The sequence below is a fragment of the Peromyscus eremicus genome, chromosome 2 (assembly GCF_949786415.1).
Source record: "Peromyscus eremicus chromosome 2, PerEre_H2_v1, whole genome shotgun sequence".
In the NCBI taxonomy this organism is placed as follows: Eukaryota; Metazoa; Chordata; class Mammalia; order Rodentia; family Cricetidae; genus Peromyscus; species Peromyscus eremicus.
This window is the reverse complement of record NC_081417.1, coordinates 121,096,262-121,115,160: the sequence shown is the minus strand read 5'-3', so window position 1 is coordinate 121,115,160 and position 18,899 is coordinate 121,096,262. Positions and strand designations below refer to the sequence as shown.

The 18,899-nt window shown below is 51.7% G+C and overlaps 1 protein-coding gene across 5 annotated transcripts in view; it reads left to right on the top strand.

Annotated features, from left to right (window-relative positions):
• Mroh7 (maestro heat like repeat family member 7) overlaps positions 1–18,326 on the top strand; it is a 51,792-nt gene extending 33,466 nt beyond the window's left edge. For 4 of the 5 annotated variants that reach the window (XM_059254616.1, XM_059254613.1, XM_059254614.1 and 1 more), the window contains 9 exons: positions 2,191–2,328; positions 4,663–4,777; positions 8,004–8,144; positions 8,793–8,969; positions 9,437–9,592; positions 10,224–10,346; positions 14,889–14,991; positions 17,323–17,385; positions 17,921–18,326. In XM_059254616.1, the coding sequence (XP_059110599.1) occupies positions 2,191–2,328; positions 4,663–4,777; positions 8,004–8,144; positions 8,793–8,969; positions 9,437–9,592; positions 10,224–10,346; positions 14,889–14,991; positions 17,323–17,385; positions 17,921–18,165 (1,261 nt within the window). In that variant the 3' untranslated portion in view covers positions 18,166–18,326. The remainder of the gene's footprint in view (positions 1–2,190; positions 2,329–4,662; positions 4,778–8,003; positions 8,145–8,792; positions 8,970–9,436; positions 9,593–10,223; positions 10,347–14,888; positions 14,992–17,322; positions 17,386–17,920) is intronic. The other variant, XM_059254615.1, reaches the window with a different exon arrangement.
• Positions 18,327–18,899: the final 573 nt, after the last annotated feature.

Here is an 18,899-nt window from a genome sequence, read left to right as displayed (position 1 = left end):
TGATATGCATATGTGTGTGTACATCTGCATGTGCATGTGTAGAGGTGTGCATGCACGTGTGGCCCGAGGTTGAATCATCCTCAGTCACTCTTCTGCCTTATTCACAGAGGCAAGGTCTCTCTCTCTCCAAACTCAGAGCTCATCCAGTCTCACTAGCTAGCTTGCCCTTGGGGGATCTCCTGTCTCTACCCTTCTGAGACTCAGTTACACACAGGCTACCATGGCTACCCAGCATTTCCCTGAGTTCTGGGGGTTTGGACGCCAGTCTTGAAGCTTGTATGGCAAGTGCTTAACCACTCAGTCCTGTCTTGCTCTTTTGAACACAGGAGTAACTGGTAGGGGGCTAGTACAAAGCTGGCTGATTCTGCCTTAAGTCCTGCCCTAGGAGCTCTGGTTTCCACACTGAAGTGCTATTTCTTAAACAAATGCATACATAAAAAACAGCAGCCAGTTGCGGGGATTGATTGTAAAATGTTGTGGTTTTGTCTTTATTTTTGGTGCTGGGTATTGAGCCCCAGGCCTTGTGTACTCCAAAGCACTCTATCACATGCCCAGCCTTTGCCTTTTGTGAGACAGGGTCTCACTTGGTTGCTCTGGCTGTCCTTGACTTTGGGGTTCTTCCGCCTCTCCTCTCTGAGTGCTGGGATTGTGGCTGTCTGCCACTATGTCTGGTTGAAAAATTGTCTTAAATCCCAAGAACTAAGAGCTCTGAGTACCATGGGAGTTATGTCTACAAGGGCACTATGAACTCTTCAAGCAAATGTTTAAGTTTCTGGGAAACAATTCCATACATTATCTTATTTTAACAGGTTTTTGTTTTGTTTTGTTTTTTTCGAGACAGAGTTTCTCTGTGTAGCTTTGGTGCCTGTCCTGGAACTCACTCTGTAGACCAGGCTGGCCTCGAACTCACAGAGATCCACCTGCCTCTGCTTCCCATGTGCTGGGATTAAAGGCGAGCACCACCACAGCCCGGCTATTTTAACAGTTTATAATCACAGTTTTGAGCCTCTGATGTTTCAGTCAATGACAGGATGAAGCTATTGGTGGTGTGTTTACCTTCTAGAGGTGGTGGGACCTGAGAGGATGGAACTGATAAACGAGGCAGGCTAAAGTCTCAAGCAATAGCAACGTTATTCAGAGCTCTGGACACTTTATACTCGGCGGGTTAAGAGAGGTCACATGGGTGAAGTTCTGAGATTTCGAGCTGTATACAATCACAAGGACAAGCCGCACGTGGCAAAGCCATGTTTTTCCACAGAGGGTTATAAAGGATAGTTTAAACATTTACTTGAATAGCAACAGTAAGCAACAATGAGTAATCCGAAGCAAACGTCTACTCACTTTACCTGGGAGGAGCATGAAGATACATTCCAAGAACAATTCTGTGTTTTGAAGAAACTGTGGTCATTAGACTCGTTTTCTTACATGCACTCAGAATCTCACACAACTCCATTCTTGGACTGTGTTCCGACAATAGTGGTTCCCCTAAGCCCAGTGTGTAGCGGACAGCATCATGTAAGCTAGAATAAGTACACGCCATAATGCTCACACATGGCCACCAGCTCCTAAGGTCTTTCTCAGAATGCATCCCATCAGTATATGGCCAGTGACTTCCCACCTCCAGTGACAACAGCCTGGGCTAGACCTCCAGTTGGTTAACAGGTGGCAGCATCCTCCAAGCTCCCTGAGCTCACTTGGAACCTCTGAGTTCTGCTCAGTTCCCTGGGTGTAACAACTCCCAGGCTCTTCTACTAGGCAGGCAGATGGGAGACCTTCCGGAAGGGTCCTGGGGCAAAAGGACTCGGGCCCTGGCAGAAGACTGAGTGCCCAGGAGAGCAGAGAGGACTTTCCCACAGGCTGCCAAGATAGCCATGGCTTGATGAGGAGTGGAGAAGGGAAGAGGCAAAACATAGGAGAGGGAGCTAAGGAAGCTTGGCCCGCCAGCTCCCCCAGGAAGCAAGGCCCCTGAGAAAGGGGGGAGGGTGGAAAGGGGACTTCGCTTTGGTTTCCTCTCATGTTCTGAAAGCGACGATGACGTGTTACCTGTAAGGAGTCATCGACTGTGGCTCCAGAGCACGCTGCTAACCGTGTGGTAGGGAGGAAGCTTGGGGGATGGATAGCAGGCTTGGCGAGAGGGGCCGAGTAGAAGGCACCCAGGGCACAGGAGCCTCTCCCCCCTTGTCTTGGCAGCTGGATGGTGAAGGTGGTGAAAACCTTGCTCCTGAAAATGGGCTGCTCTTACGAGTCGGCGTTTCTGGAGGAGCAGGGTGGCTGGGAGTTCATGGGCCAGGCAGAGAACCACTACCGGGGAGTGTCCCTGCTGGCAAGGTGAGCTGCAGTACCTCAGTGGGGTACGGGGGACAGGGCGGGTCCCCCCAGGTCTTCAAACAGACCCAAGCTTGCATCTCTGAGCAACAGCGTTTGTTCCTCTCTCGTCCCTTCCCTGCAGCCTGGGGATGCTGTCCTTCCTCCTAGCAGGGGGACAACACCCGTGTGTATGATGACATTCACTCTTGGGAGGCAGACTTGGCCCCGATGGTTCCTTGAATTTGTAGATCCTTGAAATGGTGTAGTTAGCTCCCTCTTGTGGCTTGGTGAGATGGCTCAATGGGTAGAGGGGCTTGCCGCCAAGGCTGACGACCTGAGTTCAATTCCCTGGACCCACATGACAGAAGGCAAAACCCAGCTCCTACTAGTTGTTCTCTGACCTCCACATGTGCGCCGTGGCATGCACATCCACTCACATGTACATGCACACAGAATAAATTAAAAATGTAAAAATAGTTTACTTCAAAGCTCCCTTCTTCAGCCTGACATGATAGTGCCCGCCTTTAATCCCAGCACTCAGGAGGCAGAGACAGGCAGATCTCTGTGAGTACAAGGCCAGCCTGGTCTACACAGTGAGTTCCAGGACAGCCAGAGCTACATAGGGAGACCCTGTCCCAAACAAAAAAAAAAAAAAACCAAAACCAAATCTCCCTCCCTTTCCAGGCTGTGATCTTTGCTCTTGCACTAACACAGGCATGGTGGGGTAATTGAGCCCTTAGAGAATGTGGCCATGGAGGTGGGGCTGCCTGAATTTGAACCTCAGCAGCCTCCCAGCTGGAACACCTCTGTATGATGCTCCACTCTGACCTCTATCCCCGTGGCTAATAGGGAAATGCTAGAAAGACTTGCCTCTGAAAACTGGAGTTTAAGTTCAGGCTGGAACAATAGCTGCACAGGCAGCTGGGCGGTGGTGCACGCCTTTAATTCCAGTGCTTGGGAGACAGGCAGGTAGATCTCTGTGAGTTCGAGGCCAGCCTGGGCTACAGAGCGAGATCCAGGACAGGCACCAGAACTACAAGGAGAAACCCTGTCTCAAAAACAAACAAACAAACAAACACAAAAACAAAAAACAAAAAAACAACCGAGAGAGAGAACGAGAGGGTAGCACAGGCTACTATGATGGAGACTGGTGGCAGGCCAGGGATTACCTGTGTGTGTTTTGCACAGGAACACATCTGGGTCATTTACCCAAGGCCACACGGCTAGGAAGTGGTAGAGTGATTTGCCCTGTGCCCTCCGCCAAGTCTCCTTCCCACCCTGGCCCAGACTAGTGCTTCCTCTCCAAACACACACACCCTCCCCTGCCTACAGAGGGCATCTTGACTTCTGTGCTGGTGCTGTGACTCCTGCTACAAGAGGCCCTCCCCGGGGCTCCGCACACAGTCACTCCATGGAGCACTAACTGTCAGTCACTCCATGGAGCGCTAACTGTTCTCCGGGCACCATGCAAGAAGGGCATGGACGGCTCCCTTTAGGGTCTTAGCACCAAAGAAACAGTACCATGACTACCTCGGGGCTAAACAGGAGGAAAGGGAGGCCCAGAGATGTTAAGTGCCTGTCCCAAATCACACAGCAAATGCTGGGGTCAGGATTTGAACCCAGACTCTCTCAGCTTCAATTCCGTACATGACAGATACTCTCCTAGATTCAGTGACACGTGGAGAACGGTGCATTGTCCTCACAGGAGAGCAAACATCGGGTCACCTTGGCTGGCATCACTCTGCCCTGCATTCTCACCTCAATGGGTCTGGGCTGGGGTCCTGAGAAGGTGCCCTCAGGCAGTTTCCATGTGGTGCTGATGCTGGCGGTGGGGGTGGGGCACTTCGATCACCCGCTGGCTCAGTGAGATGAGGCAGCTAGAGCAGGAACTTGGGGCCACAGCTCTGCTGCTTCCCAGCTCTGAGGGCTGAGCAAGCGCCCCTCAGAGCCTTAGTTCCCTCTGGGAACTGGGACTATTCAAAGCAGCCTGTTTGGAAGGGTGGTGTGGAGAGCCCATGGGATGACAAGGTGGGAGGCTGGCTGCCGCTGGCTGGCCGCAGTGAGTGAAATCTCACACCTCCTTCCTCCTGCCCTGGCTTCCCGCACAGTCCTAGGAGGGCTTGCGCGTGTCCATCTTACCGATTTGCCCTGTGCCCTCCGCCCAGTCTCCCTCTCACCCTGGGCTTCATTTCCCCACCTGTATAAAGAAGCAGCTGACTCTGAGCTATCATCCAGGGGAAAAGGCTGAGGTCACAGAACCGAGGTGACACTGGCTGGCCAGGGTCTGGAGTGTCACTGTTAGACCTCCAGCAGCAGGCCTTGTGGACTGGGAGCCTGAGGGTCTGCCCTCCCTAGGGCCATGGTGAACTACTCATGCCAGGAGGCGTGCCGCATCCTCTACCTGCTCATCCCGCTCTTGGAGAGAGGTGACGAGAAACACAAGATCACGGGCACCGCCTTCTTTGTGGAGGTACTCCCTGGGGACCTGGGGACCTGGTGAGGGTTATTCAGGACCTTGAGTCACATCATGGTCATTTCCCTGGGGAACAGCACTTTACAGTTTTCAAAGCCTTCCTGGGATCTTCATTTCTCTTCGATATGAGGGCCCCATAGGTCTCTCTCCTGTGTCTCCTTCTCTGCACCCCTGTACCCCACTCTTCCAGACTCTCCAAAAGCTTCAGGCACCAGAGATACACATGTGACCTTGACCTCCCCATGGCCTTGAGTTCTCAGTGTGGCAGGGAAGACAGAGAACACCCCAGTTATAATGTGGGGTGCCATCGTGTGGCTTACATTAAGCTGGGGGCAGTCATGGGAGAGCAGGAGACTGGAGGGAGGAGCATAGTCAGCGTGAGTGTGGCCGGAAGTGCCAGGCAGGTCCAGGAGACTAGTCAGGGGTCGCGGCTGCAGCAGGGCGATGCACACTCAAGCCATGGCTGGTGTTTATTGAGCACTTACTATCCTCCCAGCTTGCTCTCCCAGCTTTACACTAATTGACTCCTCTCATCCTCCCTCAAACTCCGTAACTTAGATCCTAGTTCATGGCTGCTTCAGAGGGCAACCGAGGCGCAATCTCTTTCCCAAGGCCCAAATGGCAGATCCAGAATTCAAACTCACACCTTTGGCTCTAACTCCTCCATGGCGCTCCCTCTCCTCCTTAGTTTATTGTGGTAAAATCGCCACACAAAATATAAGGCACAAGGCCATTTGAAGTGCTCAGGGGTACTTCCTGTGGCTGTGTGATCGCAACCATGTAACTCCAGGACTTTTCACTTTCTCCATCGGGGGTCCTTCCCTTGCCCCACCCCCAACCTGTTAAACAGGGGCCCTCTGGCCCTCCCCAGCAGAGAGAACTTCTGTCGTCCGTCTTCAAATGTTCGCAGCATCTCACCTAAGCCAGAGAGCTGGGCTTTTGTGCCCAGCAATTTTCTAGCATCTCCAAGCTTATCCAGGATGTAATCATCAGGTGTCCCTCAAAGAGGCTGAGAACATCCCACTTGGTGCATACACCCCATTTTGTCCAACCTCTATCTGTGGAGTGACATTATAGGACCTGCTTGTGGTCCCTGCTCACTTATCTGGCAGCTGTCATTCGGGGGGCTCCAGGGTTTCACCTGAGTGTGTAGAGTGGGGCTGGCTTACTGCCTTCCTAGGTAGTGGGAAGGACAGAAAGGCTTCCTGGAGGAGGTGACATTTAAGCTGGACCTCACCGGGCGAGTACAGTTTGCCAAATGAGCATTCTTGAAGCACATTGTTTCTTAAAACGTTTTTGCCTCTCCAGACCGTGAGACCAGGGAGCAGGGGCCGTGTTTAGGTTGCAGCACCAGGCCCAGCCCTGGGAGGGCCTCCACAGTGGGGCCTGGATGGCCGGCAAGTGCTTGAGAGAGCGCTTTCCCTGGCTCTGCAGCACTAGCAGAGCCTGTTACCTCCAGAGAGACAGACGGGTATTGGGGTCAGAGTTTCTGGGTTCCAGCCCCAGCTCGGCTCAGTTCTTTTGGCCTCTGTGACCTGGTGAGATGTTATTCTTGTGGACATGTCGTGTGTCCACACTGCCTATCCCATCCTTGTGTTATTCCAAGATCTGTAATTCCACAGAAGGGATTGTGTTGCCCAGAGACAGGCAAGGTCAGAGGTCACTCAGCTCACTGAGTCCGGAGGTCCCCGACCAGGTCTTCCTGACTCACTCCTCTATCCGGCTGGCTCTTTGAGTTTGCTCATGCCAGCGGGTTCTCGGGACAGGGTGGAGGCCAGACCTTGTCAGACCTGGAACCCTAAGCAGCATCCTTGTTTCCAGGGCAAGGGATCCCAGGCCAGGCTTTCCCCTCCTCCCCGGGAGAGGAGCTTGTATCTCAGTGGACCCAGTACCTCCATGTTCCCTGAACTCAGATGTCACGACTAGACACCCAGAGTCCCCTTTCCATGATTATTTGTGTATCTGTTTTTCCCAGCGGCACTTTTTCCCAGACTCATCAGTGAGTCTATGGTATCTCATGCCTGTAATCCCAGCTCTTGGAAGGCTGAGGCAGGAGGATTACTCTGAGTTCAAGGCTAGCTTTGGGGTACATAGTGAGTTCTAGTCCAACACAGGCTACAGAGTGAGAACCTTGTCTCAAAAAGTAACTAATTAATTAATTAACTGAATTGTCAGTGCTACGTAGGAGATGTGGCTCAGTGGTAGAGGGCTTGCCCTGCGTCTTATTTCCAACGTGGCAAGTAAAAGAGATAGGGGCCATTATCCCCTGTGTCTCAGGCTCACAGCCTGGTGTACAGCAGGCCTGAGTAGCTTGCATGGACAGACAGACAGACAGCAGCAGCTGTGTGGTCCTTTCTCCCTTCTGTCTCCTCTGGTTAACTGGTGATCCTGCCCTCTCTGCCAGCTCCTCCTCCCGGTACACTCCCCGTCTCATAGACATGGCTCTCCACAGTGGCAGCCACGGTGATGGAGTGTTATTTGTGAGGACGAGGTGGTGAGAACCAATGCCTATTGGCTGCTGAAGGAAGGGAGGGTCTGAAGCAGAAGAGGGTGGGTGTTCGCTGATGATGGTGTTGATCCTGCAATGGGCACATGGAAGAGGAGCAGTCCTCAGGAGGGGAGGACTCGATTCACGTAGTGAACACACGCCCCACCCCAACTCTTAGACTGAGTGATGCCCCACAAAGAGTTGGCTGAGTTTTTGTCCTATAGGAAGGCCACAGATGTCCAGGGGGACAGAAGGGCAGACGGAGCACTGAGGTTCCTAGTTGCTGCCTCAGGAGGATGCCCAGCATTCCTGGGACTCAGAGAAGAGTGTTCATTCTGAGTTGGGCTGAGTTTTGGAAGGAGCTATGCCAATATGGCTGTGACATTTACAAGTCGCTGTCCTAGCAGAAGGGCATCCCGCTAGCACAGAAGGGACAAGCTGGCCTGGTCATCTGAGGAATGGTGGAAGGTGGCTGGCTAGTGCAGGAATGTGGGCAGCAGGGTGAACAAAGAGTGGAGGAGGCCAGAGAGGCAGGTGGGAGGCAGGAGCCAGGTGATGCGGAGAGACAACTTTAGCTAGTATTCCCATTAGTTCCTCATGACTGAGGTGGAAAGCACCAGCAGCCGCCAGTTTTCCCAGTCCACAGCTCCAGGTGGAGGCAGACCCTGGGAGTCCCAGGGAGACAGTGGGCCATGTACCCCTCCGCTCAGGAGTCAGTGTCGTTTGCTCTCTCAGCTGTTCCACATGGAGCAGGTGCGCCGCATCCCTGAGGAGTACTCCCTGGGGCGGATGGCGGAAGGCCTGAACCACCGTGACCCCATCATGAAGCTGCTGTCCATCCGGGGCCTGGTCATCCTGGCCCGTCGGTCTGAGAAGGTGAGTAGTGGGTTGAGGGAAGCCCAGCTCTGTGAGGCCCTGGGCTGGAGGGAGGGCGGGCTCATCTGTCAGTCTATCAGATGCTGGTGGCTGGAATCAGAGCCTGTGTCTGCCTACCCTCAGTGGTCCCATCTATAAAATGGATCTGCCAACACAATCCCTATGTATTATGTTCTTTTTCAACATTTCCTGATCCAGATTTTGCACAATGTCCCTATAGGCAATGTGTAGAAGGGAAGGGATGGCAGTCATTATTCCTGTTTTGTGCGTCTAGCAAGGTGGTATAAGCTTAGCATTGTAGAAACTGCCCATTTTTCTCTACTAGGTACTGTTGAAGCTTGTGACATGGCTTGGAAGAAGGGACAGGACATAGACTCAAAAAGCTAACTTGTGATATAGGGTATCATCCACCTGGGGCCAGAGGAGGAAAAAGCCAGAAGGGATTCAGCAACCCAGCAGGAGGGAATCAAGGCGACCAAAGAAGGCTTTAGGAACAGCCAGGGAGGGAGTTCAGAAGAGGTGGCAAGGTACAGGCAGGGCCTGGAGGTGAAGTAGGGCTAGGCTGCCTCGGTCTTCTGTGAATGGGAGGCTGGTTTTCCTATCTGCTGGCCCAGGCAGAACCCCCTCCTCCATGCTCCCGTCCCACAGATGGCCAAGGTGCAGGCCCTGCTGCCCTCCATGGTCAAGTCCCTGAAGAACATGGACGGTGCGCTGGTGGTGGAGGCTGTCCATGACCTCAACACCATCTTCAAGGGGCAGGGCAGGAAGCTGGACAGCTCAGTCTATGTGGAGATGCTGCAGATCCTGCTGCCTCACTTCAGCGACGTAAGGCATTGGGAGGGGAGAAGGGTGGGAAGAGGAGGTCAGTCACTACCTGGGGTTGCAATATCTCCCATCTGCCCCACCACACTGGGGTCTGGGCAGAGCTGATCCAGATTAGAGGAAGGGACACCTTGACCCAGTTGCTTTTCCAGAAGGAAGTTCTTTTGCGATCAGTTTTCCTGGAGAAGGTTGACCTAACGGGGGACCATTTTTGGCAGTCCCACTGAGAGGGACATTTTCCCAGTTGACACAAAGGCATCTTTAGAATAGTGGGACCTGGCTGGGAAGAATGGTGAGCATCGAGCCTTGGCCCAGTGAGGAGGGAGCTGGCCCATGTCAGCCCCACCACGGGGCCTGGGCTCTTGTTCTCTGTCTTTGTGCCAAGAAGGTTCTACACGTGAGGGATAGGAAGGCCAAGGAGCCTCCTCCTGGGTGACAGGCCCCTCCCCTGAGCCTCCTGTTTGTCCCAGGCAAGAGAAGAGGTCCGAGTCCCCTGCATCAATGTATATGGAAAAGTGGTTCAGAAGCTTCGGGTGCCCCGCACGCAAGCCTTGAAGGAGCAGCTGACCAGCACACTGTTGCCCTTGCTTCTCATCATGCAGGAGGGCAATGCCAAGGTGGGCCAGGTGAGAGTGGGCACAGGCGTCTGGTCCTGAAGGGGCATCTCCTTTACAGACCCAAGCCAGGACTGAGGCCAGTCCATGGAAAGCCGTTATTATGTCCAGCCAGGTGTGTTTCCTAGAGGCATCTTGGACAGAATTGCCCCTTCAAACAGCTAATTTCCCTTGTGCCTTTCTTCTCTTTCTATCATTTTTATTTATTTATTTGCAATACTGGGGATTAAGCCTTTCTTAGGCTTCATGCATGCAAGGCCAGCACTCTACCACTGGGCTACATCCGCAATGCTTCCCTTGGCACCTTTCAAACAGGACTTGGTTTTCCAAACTTCAACTAAAAGATTGTGTGTGTGTGTGTGTGTGTGTGTGTGTGTGTGTGTGTGTGTGTGTGTGTGTGATGTATGAGTACGAGTACACATGCCACAGTGTGCACATGGAGGTCGAAGAAGCTGATTCCCTCCTTCTACTTTCACATGGGTTCTGGGGATTGAACTCCGGTCGCCAGGCTTGAGTGGTAAGCACCTTTACCCACTGAGCCGTCTCCTCGGCCTCCAAATCTAGTTGTTACATGCATTGCCCCCTGGAGGCCTGCTGTCCTGGAATGGCACACTGCTGGTAATTTCTTCCCATTGGTCTACAGAAATGTGTGAAGACCCTGTTCCGCTGTTCTTGCTTCATGGATTGGGATTTGCCCAAGAGGGCTTACAGCCAGAAGCCCTGGGACAACCATCTACAGGCAGTAGCCAAAATCTGCCAGTATCTTGTGAGTGCTTCCTGTACGATTACTGACTCTTCACCAGGGTGTTGGAGGCCGGGATCCTTTCCTCCTCCTTTGTTTCATACTCTGACTGGCAGTTCACGTTACTGTCTCCAAGCCATTGTCTCTTAAGCATTCATCTCCATCTCTGACTTCTCCTCTCCCCTTCTAGAATCCACCCCCTATCTGAGTCACTGGATACCTCCAATGGCCATCAAGCTGTTGGAGCTATGTCTGTCTATATCATCTATCTATATCCCCCCCCTCTCTCTCTCTCTCTCTCTCTCTCTCTCTCTCTCTCTCTCTCTCTCTCTCTCTCTCTCTCTCTCTCATCTATATCTATGTGCACTCTCTCTGTACTCCTCTGTCTGTCTGTCTGTCTGTCTCTGTCTCTCTCTCTCTCTCTGTCTCTGTCTCTCTCTCTCTCTGTCTCTCTGTCTCTCTCTCTCTCTCTCTCTCTCTCTCTCTCTCTCTCTGTCTCTCTGTCTCTCTGGGGGGGTGGGCTAGGGACCAAACCTGTAACCTCCTGCATGCTAGGCAAGGCCTCTACCACTGAGTTACAGCTCCAGCCTATCTATATTGTATCTTCTGCCTAGATGTCTACCTTTTCTTTTCCTCTTTTAAATTTTTTTGAGACATGGTTTTACTATGTGTCTCAACCTGGCCTGGAACTCACCGTGTGGCCCAGGCTGGCCGTGAACTCACAGTGATCCTCTTGTCTCAGCCTCCTGAGTGCTGGGATTAAAGGTGTGTGCCACCACACCTGGCCTTTTGGCTTCTGTTTCTGCAAGAGAATTCCCCCCGCAGTGTTTCTAGTGACGGGCGTCTTATGGGTATGCCCACAGGGTGAGGATGCTGGGGTTAAGTGTTCTGGGGTGTTGGAAATGCTGAGAAATGCTGAATGCTCACCATGACCCTGCAGATTTACAGTGGTCTCAGAGGGCTAGGAGATCTCTGTGCTGAGGAATGACATTCTTGGTCACACTTTCTCGGACCTCATTTCTCAGTGATCTCTGTGAATAGCTAAGCAGAGAGCAAGCCACACACATGCTCTGGAGGTGTCACTGTGGGTCATGGAACATCTGGGGAGGTGTGCCATCTAGTCCCACTCTCTCTTCCCAGTTGTCATAGGGCATATAGGAGGGAGTCCTGATGGCATCGGCCTTGTGGAGGGGAGAGGAGGGAGCAGGTAGCAGATCAGGAAGTGGAGCTGTGGTATGGTTTGTGAGTTCTCAGACAACCCTGTACTGACTTTTCTAAACTGGCACCAGGGGTCAGCTCACTTGTTGGTTTTCTATTGTTGAGACCGGGTCTCATTGTGTTGTCCAGGCTGACCTTGAACTCTTAAGAGTTGAGTGATCCTCTTGTCTTAGCTTCCTAGACAGCCAGAGCCACAGGTATGTGCCCCTGGCATAGCTGAGGTTAGATCTTTATACTTTGGAATCCATCTGTGACTGGGTCCCAGGCCTGGTGAAAAGGGACATGACCTCAGTCCAGGCAGTTTTCAGCCCAGCTATGTCCAGAGCCTGGGAATGAACCCTTCCCATCTGAAGTGAGACCTGTGGGGCTCCCAGTGCCCCCACCCAACACAAATGTCCAAAGAAAAAAATGGTTGTAAGACTGAGCCACTGCTAACAGCGACACTTGAGCTCAAGGGCCCTGCGGTCAGCACCTACTGCTATCACCATTGCTTTACAGAGGGACAAGAAAGCGGGGAAGAAGTGTTTGCCAAGACCATTAACTCACATGCCTGCAGTGGCTGATCCCATGGTAGACAATGACCTCTGTGACATGGAAATAGAGTGTCCTGGGAGCCAGGAAAGCCACACCTCACCAAAGGCAGGAGTAGGGAGCCTGAATTCACCAATATGGGCCCCTCTTGACACAAGGAAAGCTAGAAACCTATATTTTTTTTCTTACAAGATAGTAACAGTCAATTTAGCTTATTTAGAAGTATGCTTCCAGGGCTTTTGAGACAGCAGATAAGCTCAGCTGGTAAAGTACTTGTTTTGCAAACACAAGGACCTGAGTTCAATCCCCAAGAACCTACGTAGACAACAACAAACAAAAACCATCGGGGTGTGGTGGGACACACTTGAACTCTCAGCACTGGGGAGGTAGAGATGGGAGGATCCCTGGGACTCACTGGAAAAGCAGCCTAGCCTACTTGGTAAGCTCCAGGCCAATAAAAGACTTTGTCTCAAACCTAAGTGGACAGCATCCAAAGAGGGACAGCAGAGGTTACCCTTGGGGCTCCTCGTACATGTACCCCCATGCCTGGCTTTTTGCCTCCCTTTTCTGCAATAAAATTTCCCAGGCAGTATTTCCAGTGACAGGAGTATCCTTGGGCATGCCTGTGCACACCCCTCCTCCTGTACATACATTCACCCTCACACAGGAACATGCACACACATACACACATAAAATAAAGCACTGTGTTAAGCTGGGTATAACCCTAGCACTTGAGAGGCTGGGGCAGGAGGATTGCTGGGAGTCTGAGTCCATCTTGTGCTGTAGAGGGAGACTCTGTCTAAAAAACAAACAAACAAACAAACCAACTATATACATTGTACTCGGCGCTGCTCTGTAGACCCTTTGGAGTTTGTGGGTGTCAGTTTGTACGTCCATGGCCGATCGCTCTGGAGTCTCACTTTCTTCTTTGATTTTTAACAGCTGTGCTCACGAGAAAGTTAAGTTCTTGGGATGAGTACTACAGCTCAGTAGAGTACCTGCCCAGCATGCCTGAGACCCTAGGCTAGACCCTTAGGACCCCATAAACCCAGCGTGGTGGTGTGGATGTGGTGGCGTGTGGTGGTGCATGCAGGGAGCCAGTGTGGGCTACATGAAACCCTGTCTTTAAAAAAATGGATACAGCCGGGCGGTGGTGGCTCACGCCTTTAATCCCAGCACCCGGGAGGCAGAGCCAGGCGGATCTCTGTGAGTTCGAGGCCAGCCTGGGCTACCAAGTGAGTCCCAGGAAAGGCGCAAAGCTACACAGAGAAACCCTGTCTTGAAAAACTAAAAAAAAAAAAAAAAAAAAAAAATGGATACAAGGAAGTTCACCTCTAGTTGTAGCTTTAAGAAGAGACCAGCGACTCGTTGTTAATCAATGAACTAATCAACTATAGTTCATTCATTCATTTATCTAGCACAGTGGTTCTCAACCTCCCTAATGCTGTGACACTTTAATACAGTTCCTCATGTTGTGATGACATGCCCCCTCCCCCAAAGCCATAAAATTATTTTTGTTGCTACTTCATAATTGTAGTTTTGCTACTGTTACGAATCGTAATTAAACATCTGTGTTTTCTGATGGTCTTAGGTGACCCCTGTGAAAGGGTCGGGACCCACAGGTTGGGAACTGCTCTTCTAGCAGTTTCTGGCCACCAGCCCCAATACAAGTCCTGTCCAGGATGCTGAGGACTCTGAGCTGAGTGAAAGGTTCCCTTATCTTGGAAGAGCTCCACATACAATGGGGGAAAGGGCGTACAATTAAAAGCTGCAGTTCCGGGTACCATGGCTGAGGATGTGCGAGATGCTGCAGAAGCGTAAAGAATGGTGGATAGCCTGGTGGAGGTGGTGGCACATGCACCTTTAATCTCACCACTCGGGGAGGCAGAGGCAGGCAGATCTCTGTGAGCTCCAGGCTAGCCTGTTCTACAGATTGAGTTCCAAGACAGCCAAGGCTGCACACAGAGAAATCCTGTCTTGAGAAAAACAAACAAAAATGGTGGATGAATACTCCCTGGGGGTCTTGGAAGTCTTTAGTGGGAGGTAGCATCTGAACTGAGGTTTGAAGGATGAGAGGCAATTTATGAGGTGGAGAGGGGAGGGTACGCTATAGGAGCAATCCCCGTACAAGGCACAGAGCTGGCTATGGCTGGCCATGTCCTTGCTGAACAGCATCATGAGTTTGGCAGTGGAGGCCGTGAAGGGAAGATGTCAGACTCAGGAAGATTGAGAAGGCTTCGCCTGCCGGATCGGGGAGTTTAGACCTTGGCCTTGGCCTTGCAGAGGTTGTCAACGGGAGAGTGGACAGATCAGTTTTCTTTTCTCTCAGTAGCTCTTACCTGAACTACTGCCTCAGAGCCATCCTGCCGGTCTCTGTCAGGCTCTCTCGCACAAAGCATGGCTTGTCACTACCAGTCATGAGCGAACGTTTGCACTCTCCAGTGCCAGTGGATGCCTGGTGTGTGCCTGGCTTTTAAGATTCCTCCATCCTCCGGCTAATTCCCCATTGCTCTGTAGCTCCAGTCTTTCATCCTGGCCAGGCCCCACGGCATCTCTGGTGGGATCTGCGATGTGGAACTTTTCCTCCATTCTACCACGGGCATGGACTGATGGGAGGCCCAGGGCTGGCACGCCATTAGAAGTGATGGGTTTCAGTCAGTTCAAAGAAGACAAAGTCTGGCCCCTGGGGGCCTCTGGGCAAAGATCTGGGCAGGAGGGATGTTTAGGAGCGGGGTCAGGGAAGCGCTGACAGGCAGAATGGTTGCCCCCAGTTTTGAGGTAGTGAGCCCAGCACTTTGGGGTTTCTCTTCACTCCAGGTGAACTCTCACCGAGACAACATCTTCACTTTCCTTAGCCAGAGCCTGGAGTTTGCCAAGAATCCACAGGCTTCCCTCCGGAAGTCCTCTGTCATCTTCATAGGTAACCTGTTCTGGCATAACAAATCCCACTGCCAAGCCTCTGCCTGAGTTCTAGTCTGAGCTTCCCAGAATTCCAATCTCTGGGGAAAAGATCGGTTACAGATTCTATTTGCTCAGGATTCTACATAAGACCCTTCTAATGGCATCTGGGGCTGCCTTTCCTACACCACTATACTACATTTACTATATTTTATTTCTATTCTCACCTGCCCAAATAATCATAGTCCCTTCACCAGGGTCAGGAGACCTTCCTGCAGAGAGGCCTGGAGGTGATGACCTCTGTAGAATGACACTTTTTTTAGTGTATCTTTTAAATTCATTTGCTCTTTCTCATACCCAGTCCACCCATATACATCCATCTACCCATCCACTAATCCATCTACCTATCTACCCACCCACCATATAACACACACACACACACACACACACACACACACACACACACACACACTCTGCACTTTCCCATCCTTTTATCTACCCATCCACTCATCTGTCCATCATCTACCCACCTACCCGTCTACCCATCCATCTACTCATCTGCCCATCTGTCCACTATCCAATCTGCCTATCTGTTTGTACATCCCTTCATCCACCCATGTTCCTACCATCCCTTCATTGGTTTATTTAGAAAATGATTCCCTGCTCTTTGTCAGGCATGATGATTAGGTTAGAGAAACAGAGAGTTGCTGGGGTGGGTGGGGGTGGGTGGGAGTGAGATGGAGGGGTGAAGGGACTACTAATGTGACCAATGCTGGGACACAGGAGCAAGGCCTAGGACTGATGGCATGTGTCTGAACACAGAGGCCGCTCCTCACATGGTGATTTCTTTCAATCTTGCTCCAAGCCAACTGCTTCTAAAACTGTTAAGGTAACACCTAACCTGTGCTCTGTAGACCAGGCTGGCCTCAAACTCACAGAGATCTGCCTGCCTCTGCTTCCCACGTGCTGAGATTAAAGGCGTGCGCCACCACCGCCCGGCCCATCAGGTGTTTTAGACAGGTACAGTAACACAGCTTCACAGAGCTAAAGAAATGCAACAAAAGCAAAAGTAACACACCTTGGGCGGTGGTGCACACGCCTTTAATCCCAGCACTCGGGAGGCAGAGGCAGGCGGATCTCTGTGAGTTCGAGGCCAGCCTGGACTACAGAGTGAGTTCCAGGAAAGGTGCAAAGTTACACAGAGAAACCCTGTCTCGAAAAACAAAACAAAACAAAACAAAACAAAACAAAAAAAACCCCAAAAAACAAAAAAACCCAAAAACCCAAAAAGATAATTTGGGGTTGGGGATTTAGCTCAGTGGTAGAGTGCTTGCCTAGCAAGCGCAAGGCCCTGGGTTTGGTCCTCAGCTCTGAAAAAAAAAAAAAAGTAACACACCTTAAGATAATATTCTACTACACCCAGTGGATACAGACCCTGTGTTTAGAGGCCCAGTGTATACAGACCCAGTTTTTACAGACCCAGGGTATATAAGCCCAGTGTATACAGACTCACTGTATACAAGCCCAGTGTATAAAGACTCAGTGTATACAGGCCCAGTATATACAGACTCAGTATATACAGGTCCAGGGTATACAGGCCCAGTGCATATAGACTCGGTGTATACAGGTCCAGTGTATACAGGCTCAGTGTATACAGACACAGTGTATACAGGCTGAGGGTATGCAGGCCCAGGGTATATAGTCCCAGTGTTTACAGGCCCAGTGAATACAGACTTGGTGTATACAGACAGGAAACTCACTGAGACTCTAGGCAGGCGCCAGGCTCAGCCTGCATCAGGGTCAGGAAGGACTTCATGGAGAGCCACTTTCTGAAGTTAACATACAAGGACAAACAGGAACTCCCCAGGAAAACACATGAGTGAAGAGTCTCTGGGAAGGGTGGGGTATAACCAGGACCCAGGCACCATGGGACCTAGGTACATGGAGCAATGACATCTCAGAGGTCCCTAGGTACATGGAGCAATGACATGTCAGAGGTCCCTTGCAGCTGTGGCTGACAGGTGTATGAGGCTAGGGGCTCAGGGTCCCTGGGGAAACTGGGCAGGGAGGCAGTACTTTTCCATGTCACAGATAACGAAGCTAAGGCCTAGTCTAGGGTGGCACTGTCAATTGGCCATATCCAGGATCCTGTGCTGTCCTGGTTCGATCCTGCCCCCTGGACCAACACCTCCCTGGGACTCCTGTTGAGAATCTGCCCCCAGGTCATATGAAACTCCCATTTCATGCCACCTATGAGGCTGGAAGAGGGCAGGCAGAGTCTCTGAGGCCATCTGGTCCAAGAGTGGGAGGAGCAGGTATCAAGGTGGATGCCTTCACCTCTTGGATTATCCAGGGTCCCTGGTCCCCTGCATGGAGAACATCATGACTGAAGAGAAGCTGGATGAAGTGAAAGCCAGTAAGTCACGCCCTGGGTTGGTGAGATTGCCGAGGGGGTGAGACCACGAGCAGGATCACAGTGGGTAACAGGAAAAGAGAATGCCGTGGGTCAGGGTAAGATGCCTCAGTTCAGTTCTGCTGTGCTAATGCTTTAGCTACAGTGAGTGCAATGTCAGCGACTGTGGGGTCACCCAGAGGCAGAGTGCACGGCATCCTGGGGAGCTTGTAACTTCATTAAGCAAATGAGGCTCAAAAACAAGAGCCCGAACCATTTGGCACAGGGTGGATAGTGTAAATGTTGAAGGGGGCACAGGTTCATCTTGCAACTGAGAGAATTGATAGGAGCAGGGAGGTAGGCTGCGGAACTCCAGAAGGGCTTCCTAAAGGAGGCAGAATTTTCACACAAGCTTTGAAAGATGTGACCATCTGAAGGGCTGGGGAGATGCTTCATAGAGGGGTGTCTAAGCCAAGGCTAGGAAGGAAGGATGAATTTTGAGCTTTACCAAGGGAGGAACCTTGTCTAAACAAGCGGCCGTTCTCTTCCTCCAACCCAGCTCTGGAGCTCTTGAGACACGATCCAGAAGCATCAGTATGTATCTACGCAGCCCAGGCCCAGGACCATATTATGGCCAGTTGCTGGCGGAACTCTTGGCCACTGCCACATGGGGATTCATGGGTGTGTGACCCATCCAGTACGCACCGCTGGAGCCCCAGTTGTGAGAGCCTGCCCACTTCCCACCAGCGGCGCTCCTGGATCATGCAGGCACTGAGCTCCTGGAAGACGTCTTTGAAGCAGTGACACGCAAAAGCCCCCAGCCAGATCACTGTAAATACCGTATGGTCAACCTCTCCATTCAGATGGCTTCCTCGCGAGGGATACCCCGGGTCCTTGTGTAGCCCTCACTCTGACGAGTCTGTGAAAAGAGCATGACCTTCATTTGTTGATTCAGTTGACATTTACAGATGTGTGCAGACTGTTTTGTTCACATCGTACCATGGGACACCAAGGCACAGGGAGGTGAAGGGGCTTGACCAAGTCCACACAGGGGTCTCCTGGACATCTCGGTTCCCTTCCCCAGCGATAAGAGCAGAAGGGGCGATGGTTTAGGTGGCCCTTGTGGAAAGGGAAAGAGAGAGAAAAGACTCCAACCGATGACATCATGCATATTCAGGGACCCTGGTCTCTGAGTCTCACCCTTGGGTCTTTGCCCAATAATTGCCCACTGCTAATGCAAAACTATCTGAAGACATCTTTGTTGTGTCAATGCTACTAACCTCTGGTAGGTAGAGACCAGGTGTCAGGCACAGTTAAACACCTTACAGTGCTCAGGACAGCAGGACAGCCCCATATCTAAATGGTCAAAGGTGCAAAGATTGAGCTCAGCAGGGAGGCATGGGGACCGTGGCATCCAGAGGTTGTGTGTATCAGCTGGAGTCTGGGGTGCCAGAGAAGAGACTTCTCAAGGAGGTTTGGAAAGGTGGCCACATTTGGGCATCTATGGGTGGCGAGCAGGGCACACGGGACCAAAGACC